This window comes from Megascapheus bottae, chromosome 1 (genome assembly GCF_031878675.1).
Source record: "Megascapheus bottae isolate mThoBot1 chromosome 1, mThoBot2.hap1, whole genome shotgun sequence".
NCBI classification, from domain to species: domain Eukaryota; kingdom Metazoa; phylum Chordata; class Mammalia; order Rodentia; family Geomyidae; genus Megascapheus; species Megascapheus bottae.
Window position 1 is genome coordinate 95,271,732 of NC_143509.1, and position 27,498 is coordinate 95,299,229.

At 38.2% G+C, this 27,498-nt stretch overlaps 1 protein-coding gene across 7 annotated transcripts in view; it reads right to left on the reverse strand.

The window, feature by feature from the left end:
* The window catches only part of Grik1 (glutamate ionotropic receptor kainate type subunit 1), a 353,747-nt gene that overhangs the window by 50,202 nt on the left and 276,047 nt on the right, over nt 1-27,498 (reverse strand). For 4 of the 7 annotated variants that reach the window (XM_090348500.1, XM_090348485.1, XM_090348538.1 and 1 more), the window contains exons 8-9: nt 5,988-6,095; nt 3,828-3,872 (exon numbers count right to left, since the gene is read on the reverse strand). In XM_090348500.1, coding sequence (XP_090204626.1) covers nt 3,828-3,872; nt 5,988-6,095 — 153 coding nt within the window. The remainder of the gene's footprint in view (nt 1-3,827; nt 3,873-5,987; nt 6,096-27,498) is intronic. The other 3 variants (XM_090348515.1, XM_090348492.1, XM_090348527.1) reach the window with 1 other exon arrangement.

Here is a 27,498-nt window from a genome sequence, read left to right on the forward strand (position 1 = left end):
AAGTGGACTTATTATCCCACTTTGGAGGGAGCTGGTGGAGGGATAGAGATTATATGCATCAAAAAGAGATGGGAGTAAATGTATATATTATATTATGTTATATGCTTATGAGTCAGTAGCAAATTTCATGTTTGGGCTTTGTCTTATCCCAAGAGAGCTCATTATGTATATAAAATTATTTAAAATACTTTCAATTCAAAACATTTTTGGTGTCAAGCATTTCAGAGAAGAGATGTTCAACTCCTATATGGATGGTTTCGACTCTGGGACAGCTCAGGAGAAGAACCTCAGGAAATGAGTGATTTGCCTGAGTCTTTAGGTGGTACTGCTAGCCAGGTTAAAGGGAGTGGACACTGTAAAGTCAGACAAAAGATGTCAGCTGCTATGCCAAACAACTAACCTTAGACAAAAAAACTAAAGTTCTCTGAACTTTGTTGCTCTAAGTATAAAAGTATACATTACTGCAAAGATCAAATACGATTATGTATATTGAAGTGTTTATATATATTAAGGGCTGCAAAATGTTAATAATAAGTTTATTCAAGCTGGCTCTGTTGCAAAAGGATTTGGAATTGTCAGGAATTTCTTTCTTTAATCTCAGAAGCTGATGAAATTTAGGAGCCATGAGAAACAGAGGCAGTTTAGGATCGTTAGCAGTATGGTATAGTGGAATGGGTAGATTGGATCACTTTTGAATCCTAAATACATCCCTCAGCAAAGGAATGAATTTCCTTCAGTGGGGAAGATGTTTGTCAAGCTCAACAAAGTATGAACTTTGTAGAACAGTTCTTTATCTAACCTCTAGTTTAGCAGCTTTCTAGCTGTGTGGCCTTGGACAAACGAACCAATGTCTCTGTGCCTTAATTTTTTTGCCAGCAAAATTGAGATAATGGAGCTTGTCTGATGATTGAATTATCACAGCTTCACCTGTCAGGCTTCTTCCATCATTGTTTCTTCATACTTTTTTTGTGTTTATTGCGTAGATGTAGCAGCTGGAAATTAAATTTTTAATGGTACTGGGGCATGGACCTAGGGCCTCACATAGGCTAGGCAGACAAATTACCTAATGAACCATGCCTCCAGTCCTTTGGTTTGTATTTTGTGTTTGAGACTGGGTTGCTAATTGAGATCATGTTGACTCTAAATTTCAGATTCTCCATGGCCAGCTCAAAGAAACTCTTTTAAAAATAGTTTTCATATTTGAAAATAGAAGTGCTGAATGGTTTTGCAAATAGCATTCACTTCTAAAATAAAATTGGAAATTGTAGACAAATATATGCCACAGCTTGACATCCAGCTTTTTAGTTCTCTTGCTATCCTCAGCAAAGTGCAGAAGATAAGCGACGGTTGCTTATCTTTTCAATCAACCAAGTCCCCAGGTCCCAATAGGGTAAATTTTCCTTCATAAAATGAGAGAGAATATCTATTTTTTTCCTACGCTCTGTAGAACAGAAGAGGCTTTCAATACAAATGGAAGGGTATCAAAATGAAGTAAAAGGTGAAGCTATTCCTGGAAAGTAAACAGAACTCATATGTAATCTGAAGGATCTCATTCTTATCTTTTTCTTTTTAATCTTTTAATCAACAAACCTACGTGTGTAATGTGTGTGTGTGTGTGTGTGTGCGCGTGCGTGTGTGTGTGTGTGTGTGTGTTTGTTTTAAACCTGTCAGATGATTTTCCCTGTTAATTGAAATAAACTAACAGGGGGCCAGCATAGAAATGTATTTCTGAAGAAGGTTCTGTGATGTGATGTGATATGTGTGTGTGTGTGTGTGTGTGTGTGTGTGTGTGTGTGTGTGTGTGTCTGCTGGGCAGACACAGCTGTGTAGACATTGGTATTTCAGTCTTGTTCTATGACCTTGGAGGAGTGCCTTCAGGAAGCAGAACCTCAATTTTCAAACGATAGAGTGAAAACAGACAGCAGTAATTTACCAGTGAGAGGTGGTGGAGGGTGGATCAATTATTTGTAGGGAGGAACTCTCAAAGGCTAAATTGTCTGGCCTGCCTTCTTTCACTCTGTCTAAGCTGTTATGAGGCAGTAGTCATTTGTTATCTGGGACAACTGAAGGAACATTTGAAAATGAATGCCCAGAGAACATTTCACCAACTTTAGAAAAAGTGACACCACCAAAGAGCATTCAGAGGCTAACTTGTATCTACTTTCCAAACCTAGAGTGAGACTTCAGAAACACAAAATCTAAAATTATCAGATCAAAATAAGCCAGATACACAAAGGCATATCCATTTCCTGTGCCATGAGCCTTCTTTTTACTTCTTAGTGAGGGGATTGATGAAAATCATTCTAGTTCTCTCTTGGAAATAATTCCAGGGGATATATTCTGTAGTTGGAAGAGGCCACAGTGCTAATAAAAGGGGTTCACCATGTAGGCAAGGTGGTAATCAGAAAGGAGGGGGCATGTAGATATGAGTTAATGAGGCAACACCATTGGAACGTGTTCTGGACCAGATGGAAGGTAGTTCCCCTCCCAATGGCTAATTTCCAGCTCAGCTTCCACTCTCTAGGATACTTGCTTTGCATCAATTCAACATTGCATGATGTGCTTGATGTCAAGATGGATTAATGTCATAAACTGCTTTTGGATTGCCAGCTGAGGTCATTAGTTTACTACAAATGAAGGAACTAGTTCAACTTTTATGGGACCTTGGAGACTATGGTTTATTGACAATTAAAACTGTTAGAGGTGATTTTTTGTTTTGCAGCAATTGGGTTTGAACTCAAAGCTTCCTTCTGGCTAGGAGTGCTCTACTCCCTGAGCCATGCCCTCAGTCCTAAATCTGTGGTAGTCCGAAATCTGAAGTAGTTTTAGGGTCTATCCATCTGTCAATCAAAAGAGTTTCTTAGCAAAGGGGTGGGGGGGAGGAGAGAGAGAGAGAGAGAGAGAGAGAGAGAGAGAGAGAGAGAGAGAGAGAGAGAGAGAGAGAGAGAGAGAAAGAGAGAGAAAGAGAGAGACAGAGACAGAGACAGAGAGAGACAGAGAGAGACAGAGACACAGAGACACAGAGACAGAGACAGAAACAGAGAGACACTGGCAGGGTGGGGGGAAGGGAGGCAGAGAGAGGCCAAATGGTAGGAGGAAGGAGAAAGAACGAAAGACATGGTGTTTGCCCATCACTGTGATACTTTCATCATCCAAGTGTTTACCGTTTGTTTATCTATGCACAGTTATTGGCCACATGGTACTGTATAATAAACTGTGAAATTTTAGGTGGTAAAATTTACAAGATAATCTCATTGCTCTTCCAAAGTTTCTAATGTTTTCACCTTCTGCTACCACTAGTTCTAAAACAAATTGTAAGGCAGTATACTCTAACAATACCTCATAAGAAAGGGGAGTTTCTGAAAATGACTTCTTTTAAAAAAAATCTTCTTTTTGCTATTGACATTGGGGCAGATGTCTTGGTCTTCTACAGCGTTAGCCTTTCTAACTGGTCTGATGGATCAAGTCCATTGTTGTTTACATCCCTCTGAGGGAAATACTCCCTGACTTAAGAAGGAATGAAAATGGGTCATTGTCTGTTTCCATTACAGGCATCTGCTTGCAGGCCTCACAGTGATGGATCCTGCTCAGGACAAACAAAAATAATCTAAGAGGAAATAGTTAATCCATCCTTACTTAGTCCATCTCAGTAAATGCGTGGTGTTACAGAAAGCATGTTCTATTTCCCCCTTTCTCTTGGTGTGGAATCTCACCTCTGTACTACTTCTGGAGAGTTACTGGTCTGGCAAAACTGGAAGGATTCAGGTTTTCAGTGGATATACCCTGCCCCACCCCAAGTTTCCTACAGTTATTATCAGAGTACAAACCTTCTTCCACTCTTTATACAAGTGCTTAGACACTTCACCAGCAGCCTTGGTTTTCAGAGAGGAAAAATAAAAACAGCACTTAATTAAACATGGAGCATGGAACTGGAAAGGTAAATATAGCGTGTGGCAGATTCTTTACCTAGTCTTTGGAATTTTGCATCATAATCAAATATAAAGCCTGACACAATTTGAGAGATGAATTATAATTTAGCTGTCCTAGGAGTTGCTTGGTGCCAAGACTCCATTATTAACTTTTCCTTTCATACAACAAAAATGACTTTTTAAATATAGATACTTGTTTTATTGCTTTAAAGACCATCATTATCTCTTACAAGAAGAGAATCTGTCATTTCTGCTGAAGGTATTTGTAATGAAATTAGCCAATCAACACACACACACACATACATAAATACACAAACACTATTACTAAAGAAGAAGCATGCACGATGACTTATTTTTCGAGTATGTGCTTCCAGGCAGTAGAAATTTAAGTACAAGTACAAAAAAAGTGGGCTTAAAAATAGTAATTCTCCCTGCCGACCCTGAGAAAGGCTGACATGACAAGATTAAAGGTCTGTCCTTCTTTGGCTCCTGACACAGATGTGTTGATTTTTCCCATGGCCACCATGACCCAATCAGCCTTCTCAGGAATTGAGCCCAAGTCACCTGAAGAAAGAAAAGTTATTGCGAACCATGAAGAGATAGGAAACAAACAGAAAATATGTTCATCTTATTCGATTTTACAGAGTACATATAATAATGCTGTGTATAAATAGCTGGGAAAACGTGGCGATAGCTCCATCTATTTCATTACCTATCTGAGCCAAAATGGTGTTTCCTTAAAGGCTTTCCTTGAGCCTTTAGTGCTATGCCTTCTAAGAGCATAGAGAGCAGAATGAGTCTACCAAAGTAGGTGTTTCCTTTAAAAAATTACAAATGTTTAGATTACAGTGAGTATTCTTTCCTTTTATTCCTCTAGCCCCAAACCCACAGCCTGTTATGCAGTGTTGGTGATATTTTGAACTCCTTTAAGTCAGCAGAGGAACAAATTAGAAGAGTCCTTAGAGAAATTAGAGAAACTGGAAGTCTGCATTTATAAAGTTTAACCTTCAAGGCTGAAAACTTATGGAAACCAGTAGATACTTTCTACTGTATTTGGCTTCATTAATCCTTTTTTTAATCAGTGCTATTTGAGGGCATCAGGTGGTTGAGAACTGCCAAAAAGTATTCTCTCAGTTCACAGGAGCAGTAAAACAGAAATACAAACCTTATCTCAGAAAAAAAACAAAAAACAAAAAAACCTCAACACAAGTTTTCAAATTAAGGAAACAATTGTTTCCAAAGCTACTCATACTCATTTTGCTCACTATAATGATAGGGGAGTTGGATTATAAAGTTTTGATTCTTCAGTGACTGAGGTAGTTTCATGAATTTTTCTTCTTGCACGTTCTGTTGGAAACAATCTTCAAAGTCTACAGGCTAAATCTAATATTTAGTAGTTACGAGTATGAGAATTGGAACAGCAAAATGGACTGAGAGGTCAAAGTCTTTTCATTATTATTTAACCTTTTTTTTTTTTTTTTTACATTTGTGCTACTCTCAATAGCAACCCAAACTTTAATAATCCTGAAGTGAGAGTCCAAACTAAAAATTGAAATTTCAAGCATTTGCCCTGAAATTAAGGATGCAAAGTTAATTTACTCCACTAAGCCTCTTGTATCCTCCTTTATCACATCCCTCTGTCACCAGTATTGAAATAGAATGCAGTTTAAAATTAATTCCTGAGCAATCTTTGAGTGCCATCCCATAAATGAGCCTTGACAGCTCTTGACTTCCCAAGTCTAAACTCAATTCCTCAAACTCTCTCAGAAATAACTTTAATGATGCCCATCTGTTGGGTTATTAGAAAATAAAGTATATATGACTGTTGTATTAAACAATTACTGATAAATATTAGCTAGCAGTACTATTAATAACACATACATAATTTAAGACTCGACCTCATCAACAGCTCTGTATAGAATAGGGAAAGCCATCTAGAACCCTGCCTGGGAATAAACCTGTCAGCACAGTCACTTTCTCATTCTCCATTTTGCTGGTGACATTTAGGTCTAATGCTTGAGCATTATTTATTTGTTAATTTATTTTCAAGTAAGTTACCTTTTCAGTCCCTTCCTCTTTGAGGCTAATAATGTCCAGATCGAAATCCTTTCTCAAGCCATCAGTTTTATTGAAGGTGATACGTCCTGTCAAGCCATCCCATCGAGCCTATGGGCAGAAAGAATGTGGTGTTACTCTCTACCACTTCCCGTAATGGCTTAAATTTATCACAGTATGCATTCATTCCATTTCAACAGGAGATAGAAAGCTATTGTGTTGGGTAAGTGACTTGAAACCATAGCATGTCACCAACTGTGTTAATGGCAACATACATAGTCAAGAAAGAATGATTAGAAAACAATCTTCATATAAAAAGTCATAATATTCTGCTTTCCAAAGTCAAGTCAAGTCCCAGGATGCTACTCTTGAGCCCCCGCTTTATTTTTTACTGTGAGAAAGATAAAGACCCATGTTGCATGTTTGAATTTTGACATCTCAGAGCTGTGGTATCCCTGAGGGGATTAATGAAGACTCCAATTTTTCCCCTTCTGCTTCAAGTGGCTTCCCTTTCTGTTTATCTTATGGCCACACCACTACAGTCTTTGCCACTGATTAAACTGATTAAACTGCCGCCTCTCTGCTTGTATAAAATGCTCTTTAAAATTTTTTTTTTCATTTCTTTTTGCCGGTCCTGGGGCTTGAACTCAGGGCCTGGGCACTGTCCTTGGGCTTTCTCAAGTCCACAGTGCCACTTCCAGCTTTTACTTTGTATGTGGTACCAAGGAGTAGAACCCAGGACTGCATACATGCTAGGCAAGCACTCTACTACTAGACCATGCCCTGGGCCCTGAAATGTTTCTTTTATTTTCGAAGGACCCTTGTGATGTTAATTTGATCCTTTACATGTGTAATGCAAGATTATTCATCTCACAATCCTTGTTTTGATAAAAATGTAGTTGTTTTTTGTCAGGTAGGTAACATTTGCAAATTGCAATGCTTAAGGTACAGCTATCTTTTGAGGGTGCCACCATTTCACATCTAAAGGAAACGAATCCACAGTTAGTCACTATTGTAGAATTCACGTCTCACAACTTTGGTTGTATTAAAAAGAAATAGTGGTTTGGAGGTTCTTGCATTTCAGTGTTCTGGTAATTTTTGACAACCATGTTTATCTGATTTTCACTTGCAAATGGAAGCAAGAGTGAAATTAAATCTCCATATACACCTCCAATGGATTCATCCATCCTCTTGTCTTTGCCCAAGTCATCAGACATGGGAAAATTGTGAAGAGCTAGAAGAATGTACAGTTGTTCACCTCGCATGCACTGTTCCAATCTAGCTATCCATTAGGCAAAAGGCAGAGCAATGCAGTGGAAAGAACATAAGTTTTCTGTAGAACTGGGACTGAATCTAGAAATGTAGCTTGGGGGCAAATTATTTAACCTGATCCCAAATTATCTTAGATTCTAATGAATGTTTCAGGTAGAATTTTTGGGAGGACTAATTAAATAGCACTTAACACAACTATTTAAACCATGTCATTATCTAGAGCTTTCTGAACACAACAATTGACCGCATTTTAAAGTTGAACAGCTGTTGCGTTTCACAACCATCTCTTACTTTCCTTCACTTCCATAAACTCCAGAGCTCGGATTTTATTATTTCCACTTCAGGACTCACATGTCTGCTCCTTATTCGGTCTCTACTGTATTTCATTATACAAATCACTATCAGGTTAATTTTCATATTCTTATGTGCACTTCCAGCATATAATGTATCTAATTGATTCATGACACCTACAAATGAGGGTAAATTTTAACTTCCCATTGGATATTGCGATGATTAATTTTATGTGTGCTTTCCTGGGCCATAGAATACTTAGATATCTAGCTAATCATTTTGTGTTTATCAGAGTGTTTGTAGAGGAGAATGGCATTGGAATTGGTGGGCGTGGTAGAGCCTTTTGCCTATCCCAATCTGACTGGTCACCATTCAGTTCACAAGAGCGGAGAAAGAACAAAACAGCAAAGAGAGAATTATGTTCTGCTTGACTGTTGGAGCTCACACAATGGTCTTCTATTCCTATCCTTGTGCTCCTGGTTCTCAGACTTTCAGTTCAGCTGGACTACAAGCTCCTCCTGGGACTCTAGTTTTCAGATAGCCTATCCTGGAATTTAGCAGTCTCTATGAGAGTGGAATTGATTGCTCATGATGGTTCTCTTTATTGGTACTTATTTGTCCTCTGATCATTTCCCAGATATTACAATGGTCTTTCAAAATTTTGCCTAACTGACCTCTCCAGAATTTTCCAATCTTATTTCCCTCTGTACAGTTCCAACTTGGACAGGCCTTGCACCCCTAACTTCTGTGCACTTATTCTGCCTAAAGTTTATCCTTTAGGATTATATTATTATGCTATTTGCATTCACAGTCACAATTCTCCCCACTTGCAACAAGGCACTCACAGCATGTGCCACTCTAGCATTGTTTTGTGATGTGGCTTTTATAGTTTTGTATTTTTATTACTCTTTTATGTTTCTCAGTCTGGAATTCCTTATTCCTCTTCATGGAAAAACCCAATTCTCTTACTAAATTATATTCATTCTAGTATCCAACAAGATGCCTTTAGGCATCCTGTACTTTGTTTCAAAAGAGAGTCTTACTAAATAGCAAGGTTTACTCAATTCACTTATTCTCTATCTCAATCTCTCTTCCTCTATCCTTCTTTCTTCTACCCACTCTTCAATTTATAATCCTATCTAAAATGGTGAAAAGCCTGTATTTTTGGTTGGTACTGGGGTTTAAACTCAGGGTCTTGTGCTTGTTTGGTAAGCACTTTTACCACTTGAGCCATATTCCCAGGTCTTTTTGCTTTAATTTGTTTTCAGATAGGATCTCATTCACTTTTTGACTGGACTGGCCTTTGAAGTACAATCCTTCTGTATTTCCCTCCCCAGTATCTGGGACTACAGACATGAACCACCAGGCCCAGGCTGAAAATACATTCGAAAGGGAATCAAGAAATTAGTCTTTAATGGAGCCCAGGTCAATGCGTCTAGAGACTAAAATTAGTCTTTATGCCATTGTCAAGTTGTGTGAACTCGACTGAGCAATTTTGTTGTCATTTAGGCCACAGAGGAATGTTATAGTAAGTAGAAGTTTTGAATAAAATGGGAAGTCTTACAAAAGTAGAGGAGAGGCCATAGAAGGATTTGATGGAGTTGGTAACCTTTAGGAGCTGGGCTTGGTGAAGTGTAAAACACAGTTGCTGCCCCGGGTTTGTGTGCAATCTGCCTGGGAAGGGAAGACTTTGCTTCACTATTGTTTCATTTGGAAAATGTTTATGCTTTGAGCATCTTTCCCGTGTCATGGCCTCTGCTGGAAATACAGCATCTAGCAGTGGTCTCCTAATGTAGTACAGCCAAGTACCGAGGGTAAAGATAAAGATTTGCCTAGAGTACTAAAGAAAAAAAAGCTGGAGAAAATGTGTTCAACCCAACCACATGAAAGAGTGAGCAGAAGATTTCTGGAGATAAACAGGACTAAATTCTCCAAGGAGAAGTTGGTCAAGTCAAGACTCCCAGCCCAGGTAATAGCAGCCTGCAACAAAGAATAAGTTAAGGGACATTTTAGGGATTGATAATGCAGAGTAAGGGCTGATGAGACATGAGCCTGAGAGGCAGGCTGGCACCTGGGCATTAAGGTTTCTGACTCATGCTAGTTTGCTTGGACACTGTAGACTTCTGGGAACCGCTGGAGTGTTTTGAAGTCATGCTTTCATGGGCACCATTGGGAGGTCGCACTTGTAGAATGAAGGAGGTTAACTTAGAAGCAAAGGAGGAGACGACAAGGGAACGCTTATGGAACAACATTTGTGGAATCCAACTCATATTCCCAATAATGACCAGAGAAATAGCACCATCCTGCATCTCCCTGACCCATTAACCTGTGATCCATTAAATATGAAATGGACATAGTGCCATTAAATATGAATAGATATAGTTCCATTAATGGAGCAGAAAGTCATAGGGAGAAATGGAGAGAGATCCATAGGAAGAAATCCACATACACGTGAGGAACCAATACAATTGACCAATATATTTCTGGCATACCATTCAGAAATAATAGAGAGTTATGTATTTTATCACTAGATAATGTTAGAAATGAAATCAGATTAATGTTAGGAAATGGGATTTGACAGGATAAAATGTCACCTTTCTAATCTGAGCCATCTAGATGGCATATTGGATAGGAGTTGCTCAAGTGCTATGGCATGTAAAGAGAATTTCTTCAGATCCCAGAAGGTAGTCTCCTTTGTTCAATTACTAAAGTAGTCCCTAGCACAGACATAAGCATTAACTTTAAAAATGAGATGATACTTTTATTGTTCATTAGTGACCTTTGTTGTTATATTGGCTGAGATAATAAACAAGTATACCACGGGGCAGAAATAATCAAAGCATCTGGGTATCTGGGTATATCTGAGTTTCTTTAGGCACCACAATCTTCCTTTTTCCTCTTCAGCACATCCCAATCTTACTTCATATATTCTAGTCACCGCTTGCTTATTATGTAGGCCAAAGGCTGGTTTGTGGAAATGAGAGCTACAAAACCAGCTGCTGTGTCAGAGTTATCACAAGTGTCTGAAATCAGAGAGCAATTTGTGTAAGGCTTTGGTTCAGTGGAAATGTCTTCTGTGCTGGGGATTTGGATTAAGTCAGCTTTCAGGTCCCTTCTTCTTACTTGTGAACACTGTACAGTGCTCACCCCCTCCAGATCTGTATGCAGGCAAGTGGTTCCCTTCATTAATTTCGACAAGCATTTCCCAAAGCTTTTTCATAAAGGCAACTTTTCTTTTATAGAGGTCAAGCTGTGAATCCATTTAGTACTTGGTCCAGAATTTATGGGGCGCTCTGAAAATGGACAGCTCGGGTAGCATTTATCTCTTGACGTAACAGATAGCTCAGAGCAGGGTCTTAAATCCCAGCTCCCAAATCCAGTTCCATTTTCATAAAGTGTGCCTTTTGTGTCCCTTTGTTTGGATTTGGTTGCACTGGTTTTATTCTTAAACTTAGTGTTCCAGTCACTGGTGCAGAGTAATTCCCACTTCTTGCTTTCTTCCCTGTTCATCCAAGTGGCAAGAAAGTTTTCTTTTCATGCTCCAAAACAATGCTTCTTTCCGTGCCTCAGATATGTACAAAAAGACTCCTGCCTGCTTCTTTACAGAGCTCTATCTTTTGTCCTTCAAAGTTACGTTTTCCTGCGAGGGAAGTTACCCATATTTCTTACCTCTTGGCAAGCTGTATTTCCACATATGTTCTTTGTTTTCTGAGAACTACTTTTAATAAGTGTTTATTAGTCATCGTCGGAACTATCGATTACCTTCATCTGAACTATCAATTACATCCAATAAGTATCGTCTGTGTGACAACTAAGGCTCAAAAGGAATCTATTTTCTAGAATAAGGGTGAAGCATATACAATTTAGGTAATGATATGTAATTATATTATTCATAATTACAATTTGTCTTGCCTTATGTAGAATCATTTGCAGAGGGAACAATTATAGTATACTTAACAGAAAACACTACTTAAACAATTGCCCCTATTTTAGAAACTAGCTTTAATATCTACTGAGATAGAGCTCTTGGTAATTACTGGTTAGTAGTGACTAAATCAATTGGTGTGGTTTTGAGCCCTTTTCTCTCAAATATTATACTAATGCAAATCTAAAATTCTGTTTTCTTTCAGTGATAATCGCCCATGAAGTACTTTACTGGATCCTAACATGAAAGTCTGTCAATTTCTTTCTATGTTGTCTGCTCTGACAGACAGACTTCCATTCCTGTCTACCAGGTTCCCTCGCTGCCCCCGACATGCTTGTCTGGAGACCTACAGAGGAGCACCACAATACACCAGACCTATCATAATTAGGGCAAATTTACATTAATCGAGGAACATATGTTCAAATGTGGGACCAAAGTAAAAGACACCCTCTAGACAATCTGGTCTTTTATTCTGTGCTTTAGGGATTCCAGACTTAGGGGTGAGAAGGAAGATAATTTCCTGCTAGGTCAAGAGATTTCCAGATATTGAATATTTCAAAATAGCTAAATTAACTAAAGCATATAGACACTAGAGGAAGACTATCCTGATGCACTTCTTACATTTATTTTGTTGCTCTTACATGCAAGAACATATCATTTCCACATACAATGTCACCTGTAAGCTAGAATGTGGCAGAAATAACCCCAAACAACTCCCCCCAAATAATGCAGATGTAGTCAAGAATGTTAAGATGGAGAGATCACAGTGGACTAGCTTAATCAGACGCAGATAACCACAAAAGTGCTTATAAGTGGGGCCTAGTATGAGTTAGACCGACAAAGTAATATGGAGACAGAAGCAGAGGACAGTGGAAATGATCAAGTTTACTTTGTGACTATGGTAGCTTTTATGGCTCTTTTATTTAAAACAGAAACTTTGAATTCATTGTCCATACCCAGAGGCTCATAGAGTTAATTCATATCTGCTACTGTCCCCAGGTAAATAAATCAGATCTACACGCAAGGAAACCAGACTTCTCATAATATAAGTAATTTTCATAGATTATTTGTTGTTGTAAGAGGCTGTTGAGAAAACTATCTAAAACTTAGAAATAAAACTAAAGGATAAGGGCCAGGAGTTTGGCCTAATGGTTAAAGTGCTTACCTAGAATGCACAAAGACCCGGGTTCGATTCCTCAGTACCACATACATAGAAAAAAGCCGGAAGTGGTGCTGAGGCTCAAGCGGTAGAGCTCTAGCCTTGAGAAAGTCCAAGGACAGGGCTCAGGCCCTGAGCTCAAGCCCAGGACTGGCAAAAAAACAAAACAAACAAACAAACAAACAAAAAAACTAAAGGATAACAGTGTGTTCTTTCAAAGTCAAATTGTACAGAATGATTTAAGTCCCCGGTGTTTATAATATATTTTAAAAATTATTTTCCACTTGTTTGGGGTCACGATTATGAAATTACATGGTAAATTACATAATTTTGTCCAACAGAGATGCAAGTAATTCATTTCTGGAACAAAAAAATGACCTCAAAGGTTAAGATTTTGTTGTCCTCTAGAGCACTGCTCATATTTGTCATTTATTTCAGCTAGGCCTCTCCTGGCTAGAGGAGCTACATTCACTGTTTCTCTAACATTTTGTGGTTTAGATAGTAAGGAATTTGTTTGTGGTACGTCCTTGCTCTACATTTGCATGAGGGTGATGCTGATATCTTTATTAAATTATATATTGGTTAATGTAATAGAATGTATACATTCTCTCATTTCATTCTTACAGCAGCCAGCTGAGAAAGAAGCAAAGCTCTTTTTGCCATGTATACCTTAGTGATAGACTATGCAGGAATGGTGAGAGAGAATAGCTCAAATACACCAGAGTAGGAAGAAATAAATTAAAAAAAACAGAGTATCCTCACTCCTGATTTGACACTCTACTACCTCAATGGTATGTCTAATGCCTCAGTTGCCAAATTGACTGGCCCTAGACCTGTTGGGTTCACCAGAAATCTTAGCTTCTACTCTGGTTTCTAGTAGCCTATCATTTTTGCTCTTTGTTTTGTCTTGTACAAAACATCCTGTCCTGAAATTAGTGACACAGAGCTGCCAAGAGCTGTCACCCTGAGCAGAAAAGGACACTGAATTAAAATATTAGGCACTTGAAATTTACACACAGTATTCTAATTGCCATTAGGCCTTAGAATAATGGGCAATTATTGAGAAAATGTGTGAACTCTTAGCCTCATGCAAGTTTGCTTGAACCCCACTTCTAATCTTTCTGTTCAACTTCCTTCCAATGCCCTTCATAATCCCTCTTCAGTTTGCCAACTGCTGATGAAATGAGTCCCAAGATGGTCTTCCATTCTAGAATTTCTGTTTTGAATTGCCTGTGTGTGACTTCTCAGAGACTTTTTTTAGATAAATGTGGGAGACTTTGCGGACTTAAAATTTAATTGTACGGCTGTGAAGCATGTTTTAAAGTCATTTATCTCAAGTCACACAGTTTGCTTCTCATTGACATTTCTTGTGTATACTCTAGGTTCTGTATTTTCCTTCAACTTTTCCTGTTTGAAAAAAATATGTTATTCTTAGATACCAAAACTGCTTGACTTTTCCAAGGCACATCACATAAAAATGTGCAAGGGAGGCTAACCTCAGCTGGGAGTTCTCCAGGGGTACGTAAAGGCCTCATCCATTAAACAAGTCAAATCTGATACATGAATAAGTACTTGTTTAAAAACAAGCTGCAAAGAAAATAGGAAGCTTTTGGGTAAACCAGAATGACTTCATAAAATAGTAACTGATGTCTTTGGTATAACTCCAATTACATTGCATTAAAAATCTTTTTAAATACCAGCAAACAACTTACTAGCTTTTGTATGTTGTTCATAAGTAAATATTTTAGTGACAGACATGATGTAGCAAATAAGATAGCTTTTAATATAATTAGATCTAATTTCATTTGTTATAGGGTGTGTAACTGGAAAATTTGATGTGGAGTCAAATGGTGTGGGTTCAAATCTTGTTTCTGTCTTTGACTAGCTGGATGACCCTGGAAAGTTTCTTAACTTCTGTGATTTGTAGTTGCGAAAATGAATACTGCTTTTTTTTTTTTGCCAGTCCTGGGGCTTGGACTTAGGGCCTGACCACTGTCCTTGGGCTTTCCTCCAAAGTAATGCTCTATCACTTGAGCCATAGCACCACTTCCAGCTTTTTCTATGTATGTGGCATGGAGGAATCAAACCTGGGTCTTTGTGTGTGCTAGGCAAGCACTTTACCACTAGGTCAAAATCCCAGCCAGAATACTGTCTTTGTTTAGATCTCTTAAAAACAAAATGTAATGCATCAAAACGTTTGACAAAGCTTTACAAGAATGGAAACTCACACTTATGGTAAATTTCATGTGGTTACTGTATCTGACTTTGTTGCCTGGGATACTGTCTATACACTTACTTGTTTATTGGGAATAGGGAAGGGAAGGGGGAAAACAAGATGATTGGGGGGTGAGGGGAAGAAAGATGGACAAAACATGAGAAGGAGTATCAAGGTTCAAGAAGTAATGCACTCACTACCTGACCAATGTAACTGTAACATTATCCCTGATAAAAAAGAATGGAGGTACAATAAAATTAATTCCCTTATTTTCTTGACCTATGTAAGGTTTCTTCTGCCTTCTCTTTAGTTCAAATAACTAGGAACTTTGCCCTGTCTCCAAGCCTTTCTAAAAGCTGCTTGTTAGTTGGGGGAAAAACCAGCAGTTACATTACTGCAGTAGCTTCCACCTTTTAAATAAGTACAAAATCTTTGAACACTTACTTGAGATGCAAGCCAATAGTCTGCATTTTATATGTAACTTTAGTTTAATCTGTTGAAGAAGATTCTCATGTCACACTTTAGGGTTCACCAAAAGAGGACTCAAAGCTTGCCAGCATTGAAGACCTTGGATTTATTATGTGTGCTTGATAAACAATGCTGCCAAATGATTATTAGTGAACTATTTGGCACAAACTATATCTATCTATCTATCTATCTATATCTATCTATCTATCATTAATCTATCAATCATCTATCATTGATCAAACTATTATCTACTGATAACTAATATATAGTTGGAAAATAAATAGCACTGATGTAAGTTTTTTTGAAATTAAGAACATGAGTAGTGGCTGATATGACCAATGCCATTTTTAGAGGATGAAGATTGAACTACTTATCAAAGAGAATGCTCTTAGTCTTGGGCCAGTGAGATATTGGGATTATATTACTGGGCATGTTACTTATTGGATCCCATAGTATTATAATCTAGGAGACTTTAGAAGTAATACAGATCTTTGTGGGAGAAAAGTTTTTGATAAATTGCAGGCAAGGGGGATTTGTTTCTGAGCATCCCACCAGCCCTAGATGCATTCATCCTGGCTTCCAGATATTTCCTCATGCTGCTGCAAGATGAGAAACACAGAAGCAATAACATGACTTATCCTGTTTCAGAATCCTCATAAAAATAGTTCTAGGAAACAAGATTGTTAAATTGCTTAGAGAATAAAAGCCCACCTCACTAGTATAGCATTTGTGTTGTAACCTTCCCATCCTCATCCACTGTTATGCTTTACTCAATGGCCACTTCCCACGAACTGTGTCCCATCTTGTTGCCGTGTCTCCAGATTCTGTGTATATCCATAATCTGTTCCTGCTTTAATTTCTCCATGAAATTCCATTTTGTACAATGTATTTTTAGCAGTCTTGCTTGTTGATAAAATGAAATCTTTACAAGATCAGAAATGGGTATCTGTTTTATCCATTCATATATTTCCAATCAGTGAAGTGTTGAGCCTAAATTAATACATACTGAAAATGTATTCAACGACTAGAAGGATCCATCAAGATTAATTCCTACATCAGCTCCTCTTAAGCTTTCAGGATGTGCAGCTTTTCAGTGTAGGCTTTCATTGCATTTTATTTATATTCTATCATAGCCCACATCATAGCAGTTTTTAAAATTGTATTTCTGTTATCCTTAAGTAGTTGCACAAAGGGGTTACCGTTGAAAAAATCAGTTCATAAATAAAATGCAACCTTATGTCACCCTCCCTTCCATTTTCTGAGTTTCTAGGGTTGTACTGGATAGTATGACTACATTTTTCCCCCTTCTTCCCTTCTTTCATCTACCCACTTCCCCTTGACCTCCCTTTATATCTTTCAAGTGCCAGTTTCCTGGTATTGATTTTGTTGGACTGTGAGTTAGGTTTTCTAAGGAACTATACAGTTTGAATTTTTCTCTGAAGAAACCAGACTTTGGTTAATGTAGTTTTGTCTACTTGCATATAACCCTTTACGTGTTTCTGTATAAGTTTGTTATGGCTTTCACATATGAGAGAAAACACGCATTTTTTTTTCTCTCTGGGCCTAACTTATTTCATTTAACACGATTTTTTCCAGGTCCATCCATTTCTTCCATTTTATCCATTCATTCTCCCTGATGGGTGAGTAAAATTCCATTTTGTACAAGTAGTATATTTTCTTGATCTATTCATCCATTGAGAGGCATCTGGGCATTTTCATATCTTGACTGTGAGGAATAGTGCAGCAATAAAATAATTGTGTAGGTGGCTTTACTGTACCCTGATTGTAATTTTTTGAATATATGCCTAAAGTAATATTGTTTAATAATAGGGTATTCCATTTAGTTTTCCTGAGGAATCTCCAAAATGCTTCCCAGAGTAGTAGAACAACAGTGTATTGAGGTTTCTTTGCCCCTATATCCGTACCAGCATCTGTTATAATTTGTATTCTTGATTGTGGTCATGGTAACTGGGGTGTTTTTATTTGCATTTCCTTTATGACCAGATGTGTTGGGCATTTCTTCCTGTGTGTATTGGCCACTTTTATTTCTTTTTCTGAGAAGTGAGTTTGTTTGCTCACTTGATAATTAGGATTGATTCTTTGAGGGTTTAGTTTCTTGGTTGCTTTTCTTATTCTGTATATTAAACCATTTGTCTGATGCACAGTTTGCAAAGATTCTCTCCCATTCTGTTGTGTGACTTTAGTTGGTTCACAATGCTCTTTGCCATGGAGGAACTTCTGAGTTTTTATGCAGTGGCATTTATCAAGTCTGTCTTTGATTTGCTGAGCCACTAGAACTTTCCTCAGAAAGTTACTTTCCATAGCAAGCGTATGTACGTACGTACGTACGTATGTATGTATGTACGCATGCATGTTCATGCTAATTCTAGGGCTTGAACTCAGGGCTTGGGTATTGCCCCTGAACTTTTGTGCTCAAGGCTAATGTTTCTATCACTTAAGCCACACCTTATGTTAATTGGTGTTTAATTGGATATAAGTCTCATGAACATTTTATTTCCTCGTGGACTTTTCTGCCTGAGTTGGTTTTAAATGTGATCCTTAGACCTCAGCTTTCTGAGCTAGGATTACAGGCATGAGCCACCACTGCCCAGTCCATAGCAGTATTTTTTAAAATTGTAGTTAATTTTGTTTACTTTCCTATAAATAATAGCTTCCTGAAATACTGGATGAGTATGTACTCATCATTTCTTTTCAGGGCCTACCATTCTTTTTCTACTTAACAGTGCTCCCTGCATAACCTCTATTGAGTATCTGCTAAGTTGAATTTCTGAGCAAGAGCTTCCAAAAATATATGTGTAATATTATGGCTTTAGAAAATGAAAAAAAATATATTTTGCTAAAAAACAAAAATGGAACTGGGTACGGTGGCTCATGCCTGTAATCCTAGCTACTTAGGAGGCTGAGATCTAAGGATCACGGATCAAAGTAAGCCTGGGCACAAAAGAACCTGAGACCCTTATCTTTAGTTAACTCCTAGAAAATGGGAAGGGGCTCTGTGGCAGGGTAAGGCTGTAGCCTTGAGCTGAAGAGCTCAGGTGCAGTGCCCAGGTCCAGAGTTCTAGTCCCATGATGGACCCCCCCAAAAAAATAAATAATTGGAAACATCATGAACTCTTTTCTGCTGAAACTTCCAATGTCAGAAACTTGTGATTATACTTTTATCATAAAATGACTACATCACCCCCAATTTTGAGCCTTGTAATTTTGAATATTCTGCAATCTTGTGGGTATTCACATTATCATGTAGTATTTCCAAATCATTTTATTTTTTAATACTTAATCTGAAAAAGAATGGCCAACACTTTACTGAATCAAGTAGATGGACATAATGTGCAAAATCCCTTCAAACATGGACCAAAGTTCCCCTTGATTCCATTCTAGTTCTTTCACATCTAGAAATAATTTCTTGAGGAACATAGAATTATCTTTGCCTTCAAGTAAATAATACTAGCTTAATTGTTTCTCTTATTTTTCTCTTTTAGTATATATATTTCTTTTTATTTCCTTTATTATATTTTGACAGGATCTAATGGCTTGAATTCCAAAGTACTTGCTTCCTTTCAACTTTTTAACTAGCCTTCTTCTCATCTGAACACTGATAAAGGCATAGCACTTAATGAAAGCTGTATTGTGATATTTTGGTAGAACTGCTGAACAAGCTCATTCCTTGTGTTTTTCTAGCATCACATGAAGCAATACTATTCCCATTCAGATGCTTTCCAGTATTTATTTCCTCAGGACAAGAGTCCAGACTTTAAATTCACTCAGCCTCTGAAGAATTCAGTCAAGTGAAGGAAAACACGCAAGCAAATTTCATGGTATTTTCACAAAACCACCTCAAACCTATAAAAGATTTAATTAGGCTATGGTTATTTGACTTAATGGTGTTTTAAAACAATATTCACCAATCATGGGTAAGAAAAAGAACAATTGGTACCATACACTCATGAAAGATGCTGCCTTCCAAATTACTTTAAGCAGGGCACCATGGTTCTCTGCCTACTATGGATAATTAAGTTGGAATTGTAAAAGTCAAAAGTTTTAATACCATTATAGTCCTACTGAATTGTGTTAATTAGAACAGGTTTGACTTTTACTAATTTAGATCTAGTTTTTTTTTTCTCTTCCCTTTGGTGTGGTGACAAATTGGTTGTCAGGTATCATTGAATAAATACAGTGTGTGTGTGTGTGTGTGTGTGTGTGTGTGTGTGTGTGTGTGTGTATTGGTTCTAGGACTTGAACTCAAGGATCCGGGCACTGTCACTTGAGCCACAGTTCTATTTCCAGCTTTTTGGTAGTTAATTGGAAATAAAACTTGCACAGACTTTCCTGCCATTGCTGTTTTTGAATCATGGTCCTCAAATTGCAGCCTCTTAAGTAGCTAGGATAATAGGTCAGATCCGCAGTACCTAACTTGAATAAAAGTTTTTAAAAGATAAGCAAAAGCCAATTATAAGAGAGGAACTTCCCAGATCTCTCATTAGTAAACTACTTTGAAAGTATATTAATGAAAGTACACCACCAACTTAATTTTTAATAATGTTATATCCACAGCATTAAAAATACATAAACTACCTTCTTGAGAAGAGAAATCACCTCTTAGGAAAAATAGGATTGTTGCTCTCCCTTGGAATTAGTGGCTGAGCGAGTAAAATTCATTCTCTCCTGGTGTTAAGACCCATCCTTCAGCTGAGTGCCACTGGATATCACCTACCATCCCAGCTACTCAGGATGCTGAGACCAAGAAGATCAAAGACAAGTCTGAGCAGAAAATTTTCATCTCCAATGACTCTTTATAACACTGGGCTGGAGGTATGGGTCAAGTGGTAAAGCACCAGGCCTGAGTAAGAAAAAAATCTAAACAATAATCTTAGGCCCTGAGTTCAAGCCCCAGCACCAGCCAGTTGGATTAAGTCAGATTATGTCACCTTGTCCCACCTTTGTAGCAACAAAATCAGTGCCCTATCATGCTTGCTGCTGATTTCTATCTCTAGCCAAGTTTAGCACCTAGTTCTAAGTCTGAATGGTCTAGAAAGCAGTGTGCTTCTGAAGTAGGGCGATCAAACAATAAAAGATGTTTCTAAGATGCACCTACTGATGTTCCTACCTCTGTTCTGACAAGATTTCTACCTCGACGCCACCCATGTCAGGTACCTGTTCCTCTGGCTTTACTCGTGCTGCAAGGCAGGAGTGCTTTATGAGGCTGCATGCCTGGGGAAGACAGGCTGCATGGCTCCGTTTAATAGTAAACTCAATGAGCACAGTTCAGAGACGAGCAGCATCTTATGTCTGGGATCTGCATTTTGCCTAGTATTAAAAAATTGCACCTTGATAGAGTCCTGCAGAGTGGGAGTCAAATAGTTTCCTCAGCATCATTAATACATTGCAGGCTAAAATGCATAGAGAGGCTGAGAGCTAAACTCTGCTCTGCCGAATACACCTTTGATGGTTGGTCTTCTTCTAGGAAGCCTCTCCTGAGCAACACCAGACATCGGTTCGGTGTTCTTCATAGATCATTGTTACAATCATTTTTATTAGCATCCTCATCACTCTGTGAGCGACTGTTTACTCACCTGCCTTTTCTAGCTCACTGCTTGATTCATCGAGGTCAGGTTATTAGTGCTTCATATCAATTCTACATAGTGTTCTTACTGGGCCACTTACTCTCAGTTCAACAGGATGGATGGGTATATGTGTCTTGAATGGAAGTGGTATGGCAGTACAGTAGCGGCATCAATCAGATTCCAATCCTTTCCGCCCCTTCAGCAGAGGGATAAAGCCAATGCAGTTTCATCGCTGTCAGTTCTCATATGGAAATACGAGCTATCTGTAGAAATGTTGTGACAGAGCTGTACCACTCTTCATAGTGGAACACTGCTGGATGGCCTAAGATAGTCATAGTTCTTTTGTTTTGTTTTGTTTTTTAGTCATAGTTCTTTTTATTCCAACAGATTTTAACAAAGGATACATGACTGCATTCAATTTCTATCCTGAGAAGTCTGTATCTTTTCTAAAGAAAGATATACATGCTAGTGAAAAGCACATGATGTGAAGTTTAGTGTGTGTGTGTGTGTGTGTGTGTGTGTGTATGTGTGTGTGACTTCATCCAACTTAAATGCTGATATATACCATGAAAAAGCACCAGCCATTCAGCCAGTATAAGCAAGCATCATAGTTTTAGTTTTAAAATGTTAGGTATGAACTGAGACTTAGAAGGTCTTTCTATTCTGATTGACCTTTTTCTTGCAACAACTCAGCAGATGATTTCATGCAAGGTATATTGCAATTTAATGGGACAAAAGGCACTATATGTGAAGTATTAAAAGATAAGGATAGGACAAAGGGTGAGCCAGGGTAACAGGGATATTCATAGGACAATAGGTTGGAAATGAACTTTACAACTTGGGAGGGGGTGGAGGAGGGAAAGGGAGAGAAAAACATGCAAAGGGGTAACACTGCTTAAGAAGTAATGCACTTATTACCTTATGTAATTGTAACCCCTGTATATATCACCTTGACAAAATTTTTAAAAAGTTAAGGATAAATAGTAATTAATCAAGCAATTTGTTGAATAAATAGCTTGTTTCACCATGCCCCCCTCTTTACTTGCTTGAAATAGAGACTGTTCTACTCTCTGAGGACCAGTACTTGGTTAGATTTGCTTGCAGAAAGACCACTACCCAGTTTCATTCATTGTAGAGAGCCTGGCCTTTTCTGAATTTCTCTCTTACTTGTGCTTTATTCTGCGGCTATGTTGCCAGTAGTTTGTCTTAGACCAGAAAAGGTCTGTGAAACAGGAACCTCAAAGCATAGACCTGGCACAAGGCTCAGGCAAGAATTTGAAACTTTCTGTGAATAAAACATGGGGATAAAAAGAAGCCTTGCTTCCTTTTTTAGCCTAAGTACGAATTACTAAATATTATTGCAGTTGAATGCATAGTTATTGTCATGCATACCCCACCCACTGCTCTTGAATATCATTCAGAATCCTAAGTATTCTTTCTTGGCACCATGTCTATAAACTTGAGGATATATTCACAAAAGCCAGTTGTAACTTATTTGAGTGGACCAAATGCCGCTCAGGTTTTAAAAACTAGAATGCCAGAAAAATTTCAAGTTGAAGAACAAACTCTAGTGTTCTGATTGCTGGAAGCAAAACAGAAAATGTAAAAATTGCTTCTGAAGTTAGGGCATGCATTGCTCAGACCTGTGCTGAAAGAAAGCAGGGATGCTTCACAAAAGCTGGTAAGAAAGTTTGTTTCTTCCTCTGAACAATTAAGTGCAGGATGTGGAGATGTCCTGTCATGTAGGGAGGAACTTAGAGGAAAATGACTCTTCAAGGATTGAGCATGGAAAGGAAGTGGCAGGAAAGGAATCAATAAAGCATTCTTTGCTGTTGTATCCTCCATTCAAAATGTGGAAGGGCACATTTATCCACACAACACAAAACTAAAGAGCCGTCTATTCTCCTTCATTTGTCCCTCTTTTTATTTCTTTATTTGTTAAAGTATAAACCTAGTTCAAAACTGATTTTTTTAAAAAACCAATTTTACCAGCACCGATCAAAATGAAAAGAATCAAACCTGAGATTTTCATAAACTATAATTTATTTTAAAAGTTTATACCTGAAATCATGAAAACAGAATGAAAAGGAAGTACTTGTAAAAGCTAGCTGGTAAACTTGGCTCTATCTCTCATGTAAAAGATATGCAGAATAATTACTCAATGATGAGAGGTCAATGGTCACAGAGAGAAGTTCATTTCTTGACTTTTGGAAGTGTTTTGTTGGAAAATTCATTAATAAAGTATGAAGCCTGTGTGGGTAATTGCAGATTGCAGTCCCTCGCCATATGTGTTTTGTTTAGATAATAATGCTCTGAATCCATTTCTAATAATAACTAGATGAAAAGAAACCAAGCAATGTCTTGAAGGAAGCAAACTTGGTCAAGGTTCATAATCAGGTCGAGAGCTAGTGACAAATCTTTCTTATTTCTTTAAAACTACATCCTTTAGCAATTGTCAGAATTTTCTTTGGAAAAACAGGTGACTACATTCATTACCCTATTGATTCAGAAGTATTGGCTTTTCTGTTCCTTATTTAGATGACTTTTAAATGCAAATACTGTCATTGCTTGATTAGATCATTTTTAGATCATAAATGACTATTAAATTATTTACGTGGGTAATTAGATAAGGTTACTTACAGACTGCCTGCCATTTGCTCAGAGTAATTATATTCCAATAGTATAGTATATGTGGAAAGGACAAGAAAAAAGAAGATACCCTTAAAAGGCATTGCTTTTCCTCTTAACTATAATCAACTAAAGCTGTAGTTTCATGGAATTAATAAAAGGAAGGAATGATTAGAAAATCTATAGCATTTCTATCTAAAACGTTAGCTCAAAACCTAATCTCCAAGGAAAATTTTAGGATCATTTATTTTCATAATGCAAACTACAGATGTTATGATTTGCTTCTCACTTCTTATGCAATACATAAAGCGAGTTTGTATTTAAGTACTACTTTGGAGCTGTGAGTAGCTTAACATTCAGATCTATGGCTTGTAATTTTATTAATGGCACATAACTAAAATCCTAGCTACAAATTGAACTTCAGTGGAGGAAAGGTAGACAGGTGGTGACAGGTCATTTCCTCTTTTGTACTTTGAAATGCTTAGAATCTCCTGCTGTTCTGAAAATTAGGGACAAAGAACACAGTGGTCAGGCTTTTCTTTTTCCTATCCTCCTACCCCCTGGTCCTCAGCATGCGTTCCTAATTGCTGTTCTTTCCAGACAGTCCCTGATTTCTTAATGGTAAGAGGTGCTGCTCCTTTTGTCTTAGATCTATTGATGCGCCTGAGAGTCTTAAATATTGTGAGTCCTTTCTGAAACTTTGCTTGTCTATAGGAACACAGCCTAGCTCAATGTGGCAGCCCAACCTGTAATCCTAGCTACTTGGGAGGTAAGTTAGGATGTAATGATGGTTCAAAGGAGCCCAGGCATAAAAAATGTGTGAGACTGTCTCAATCAGTAACTGAGTACAATAATTATCTTAATTTATGTGGAAAACACAAAGGCTAGGTACCATGACATCTCTCCATAGTTCCTGGAGAAATCATTCATGGAGAAATACAAGTTAGTAGGCTTGTAAGTCCATGTAGGCCATGGCATAAAAATGCTCTCCCACTTCAAAAATAACCACTGAGAAAAGGTACTGGAGACATGGATCAAGTGGTGGAGTGCTTGCCTACAAGCATGAGGTCTAGAGTTCAATCCTGAGAACTTGCTAAAAGAAAAAGAGAAGAAGAAACAAGTCTAATGCATTAATGTACCTCATCTTGTGTACTCTGGTGCCCCAAATGAAATGCTTTTCAAACTGGCCCAAGGATGATTGACTGGAATGACGCTAGACTCTTGGCACCATATTAAATGGTGTTTGATAACCTGGTCTTTTCTTTCCATTGGCCAGTGTACTTTGTAAAGTGATTCTCTAATCCATCAACCTGTTTCTAAATATGGCATATCCATCTCCACCTTCCTCTCTGCCATCTCTAATTTATTCTAAAGTTGAAGTCACCCTTTCTGTCATTTAAGAATATTTCCAAAGCATTGCAGGAGGAAGAGCAGTATTGTGCTAGTAACTACTCTTCCTGCACGTTGTAGCCCACTATGAAGTTCAGAATGAGGCATGTGTTTACTTTCCTCTGCTCTCCTTTTAGTCAATGGTAATGATTCATTTGTCATATGAGAGTCAAGGCCATGTAAGGATGCAATTATAAGCCAGCAGTCTCAAGCCAATGTGAGAGGCTTCAGAAGAAATCAGCCTTGCTGACCTCTTGTTGCTGGATTTTCTAGCTTTTAGAGGGGTTACAGTTACCTTTGCCAGGTAGTGGGTGCATTACTTCTCTCACACATTGATACCCTTTCTCATGTTTTTGTCCCCATTTCCCTCCCCCAACTCTGGATTTTCTAGCTTTTCAGGGCTGTGAGAAAACAATTTTCTGTGGTTTAAGCCACCTGACTTGTGATATTTTGTTTCAGCAGTCCAAGCTGAAGAAGGGAGTGATTCACACTCATTTTCCCACTTAGATCTTGCTGTAAAGAATTGTGCATGCTAATTCCCAGAAAGGAAAAGGATCCTCTTTTCTATCTATTATGTACTGAGTAAGTAATAGTCACAGGTTTCTACAAACCCATCGACGCAATTATCAGCATCTATTCATGCACTCTCTGTCTTCCGTCCAATTGTTCCTGTTAAGAGTGATGAACCATGTTCTGTCCTTTTCAGTGATGCTCAGGGTCACACCTAGACGGGGACATTGCTTTCATTTCGACTTCTCTCCCCCTCTCTTTCTCCCTGTGGTTGGCAATTGTGCTAAGCATCATAAAAACATGTTCCAGATAGCTCGTTTTGGGGGAAATATTTTTCAACCTCATGTCAAGTTCTCTAGACAGATGAATCTATTTGCTTATATGCTCTGAATTGTGAGGTAGGAATCATCAACTTTGTCTCAGGAGAGTGTGAGGTTCACGAAACTCATGGAGGAAGTCGTAGCCAGGACAATGATATTCTACCTCCTGAGACTTACTGGAAACCTCACATGACAGAAAGGGTGGCCTTACCTTCAAAATGTGGGGGAATGGCAAGATTCACTCATATTCTTTGGCTCCAGAGACAGAGCTTAGTTGAGGTGACCAGAAGTATTAGAATGACATGCAGGGAACACAGATATGTGCAAGAGCGTCTAGTATGTTATCTCTCTTCTGTTTGCAGCTGCCCAGAGGCCACCTTATCCCTTTGTCTGACTGCCCTGTCTGGGAACTGGAGAATTCACCAAATTAAACCTTAACTTCTATCATTCTGTGATTGCACTGAGGAAGTAAAAACTACCTGTGCCACATAGGTGAAGATGAGGAGTAGTGACAAATCTGGAGAAGTCATAACAGCATAAAAGCATGTTCAAGATACCTTATTTTTTGAGGGAAACATTTTGCACCTCATGTCAAAATATTCTAGACAAATCTATTTCCTTATGTGCTCAGAATTTTGATGTCAGAATCATCACCCTTGTCTTATGACAGTGTGAGATACATGAAGCTCATGGAAGAAAGGGTAGCTTTTTATGTTCTGTAAGTGCAAATGAGAATGACAGTATTGGACTGGGTGTGTGGCCTAGTGACAGGCTGCTTGCCTGGGATGCATAAAGCCCCACGTTCAATTCCTTAGTACCACATACACAGAAAAAGCCAGAAGTGGTGCTGTGGCTCAAGTGGTAGAGTGCTAGCCTTGAGAAAAACCCAAGGACAGTGCTCAAGCCTTGAGTTCAAGCCCCAGGACTGGCAAAGAATAATAATAAAAAGCTGTCCAGATGTACGATGGCTTATGAAGACTGAGCAGCCACTGGGCAGAGGGAGAGATATAGTAAAGACCCTTAAATACATCGTCAGTCTTTGGGAAAAACTGTTTTTTCCACTCCAGATTTTTTGTGACCCTTCAGTTTATCCTGAAGATCCACAGAAGACTCTTGAGGAAATTTACTGAATATTTTTTAATACCAGTAGTGAATAGACATAATTTAAACAAATAAAAGTATATACATAATGTTTGTAAATGGTGCTATGCATAATAATAATGGGAGAGATTAAGCTCTGTTTCATCATTTTGGAACCTCCGATTAGAGAAGCAATAAGGAAACAAATTGAAAACATTGCTTTGCAATGTAAGAATTACAACTACAACATATTTTAGCTTGTGATCTGTGCCAGTCACTCAAAAATCACTCTGCCTCATCTTCTTCATGTGAATTGGAGACAAAAAAAATAGGGTGGTTTTAAGGAAGAATATGAATACGGAGTCTGCCATGGGCTGAGCTGTTTTCTCCACGGTGCAGATATAGAAGACTTAAATCTTTGTACAGCAGAATCTTTAGAGAGGGAATTAAGAAGAGAATACTAGGGTGGATGGATACAGTGGGACTAATGTTCTAAAAAGGGAACATTTGGAAGCAGTAACATTTGGGCATGCTCTCTCTCACACTAGGTGTCACGTGAAGATAACAGAAGTTGAACACTCTCTCTCTCTCTCTCTCTCTCTCTCTCTCTCTCTCTCTCTCTCTCTCTCTCTCTCTCTCTCTCTCTCTCTCTCTCTCTCTCTCTCTCTCTCT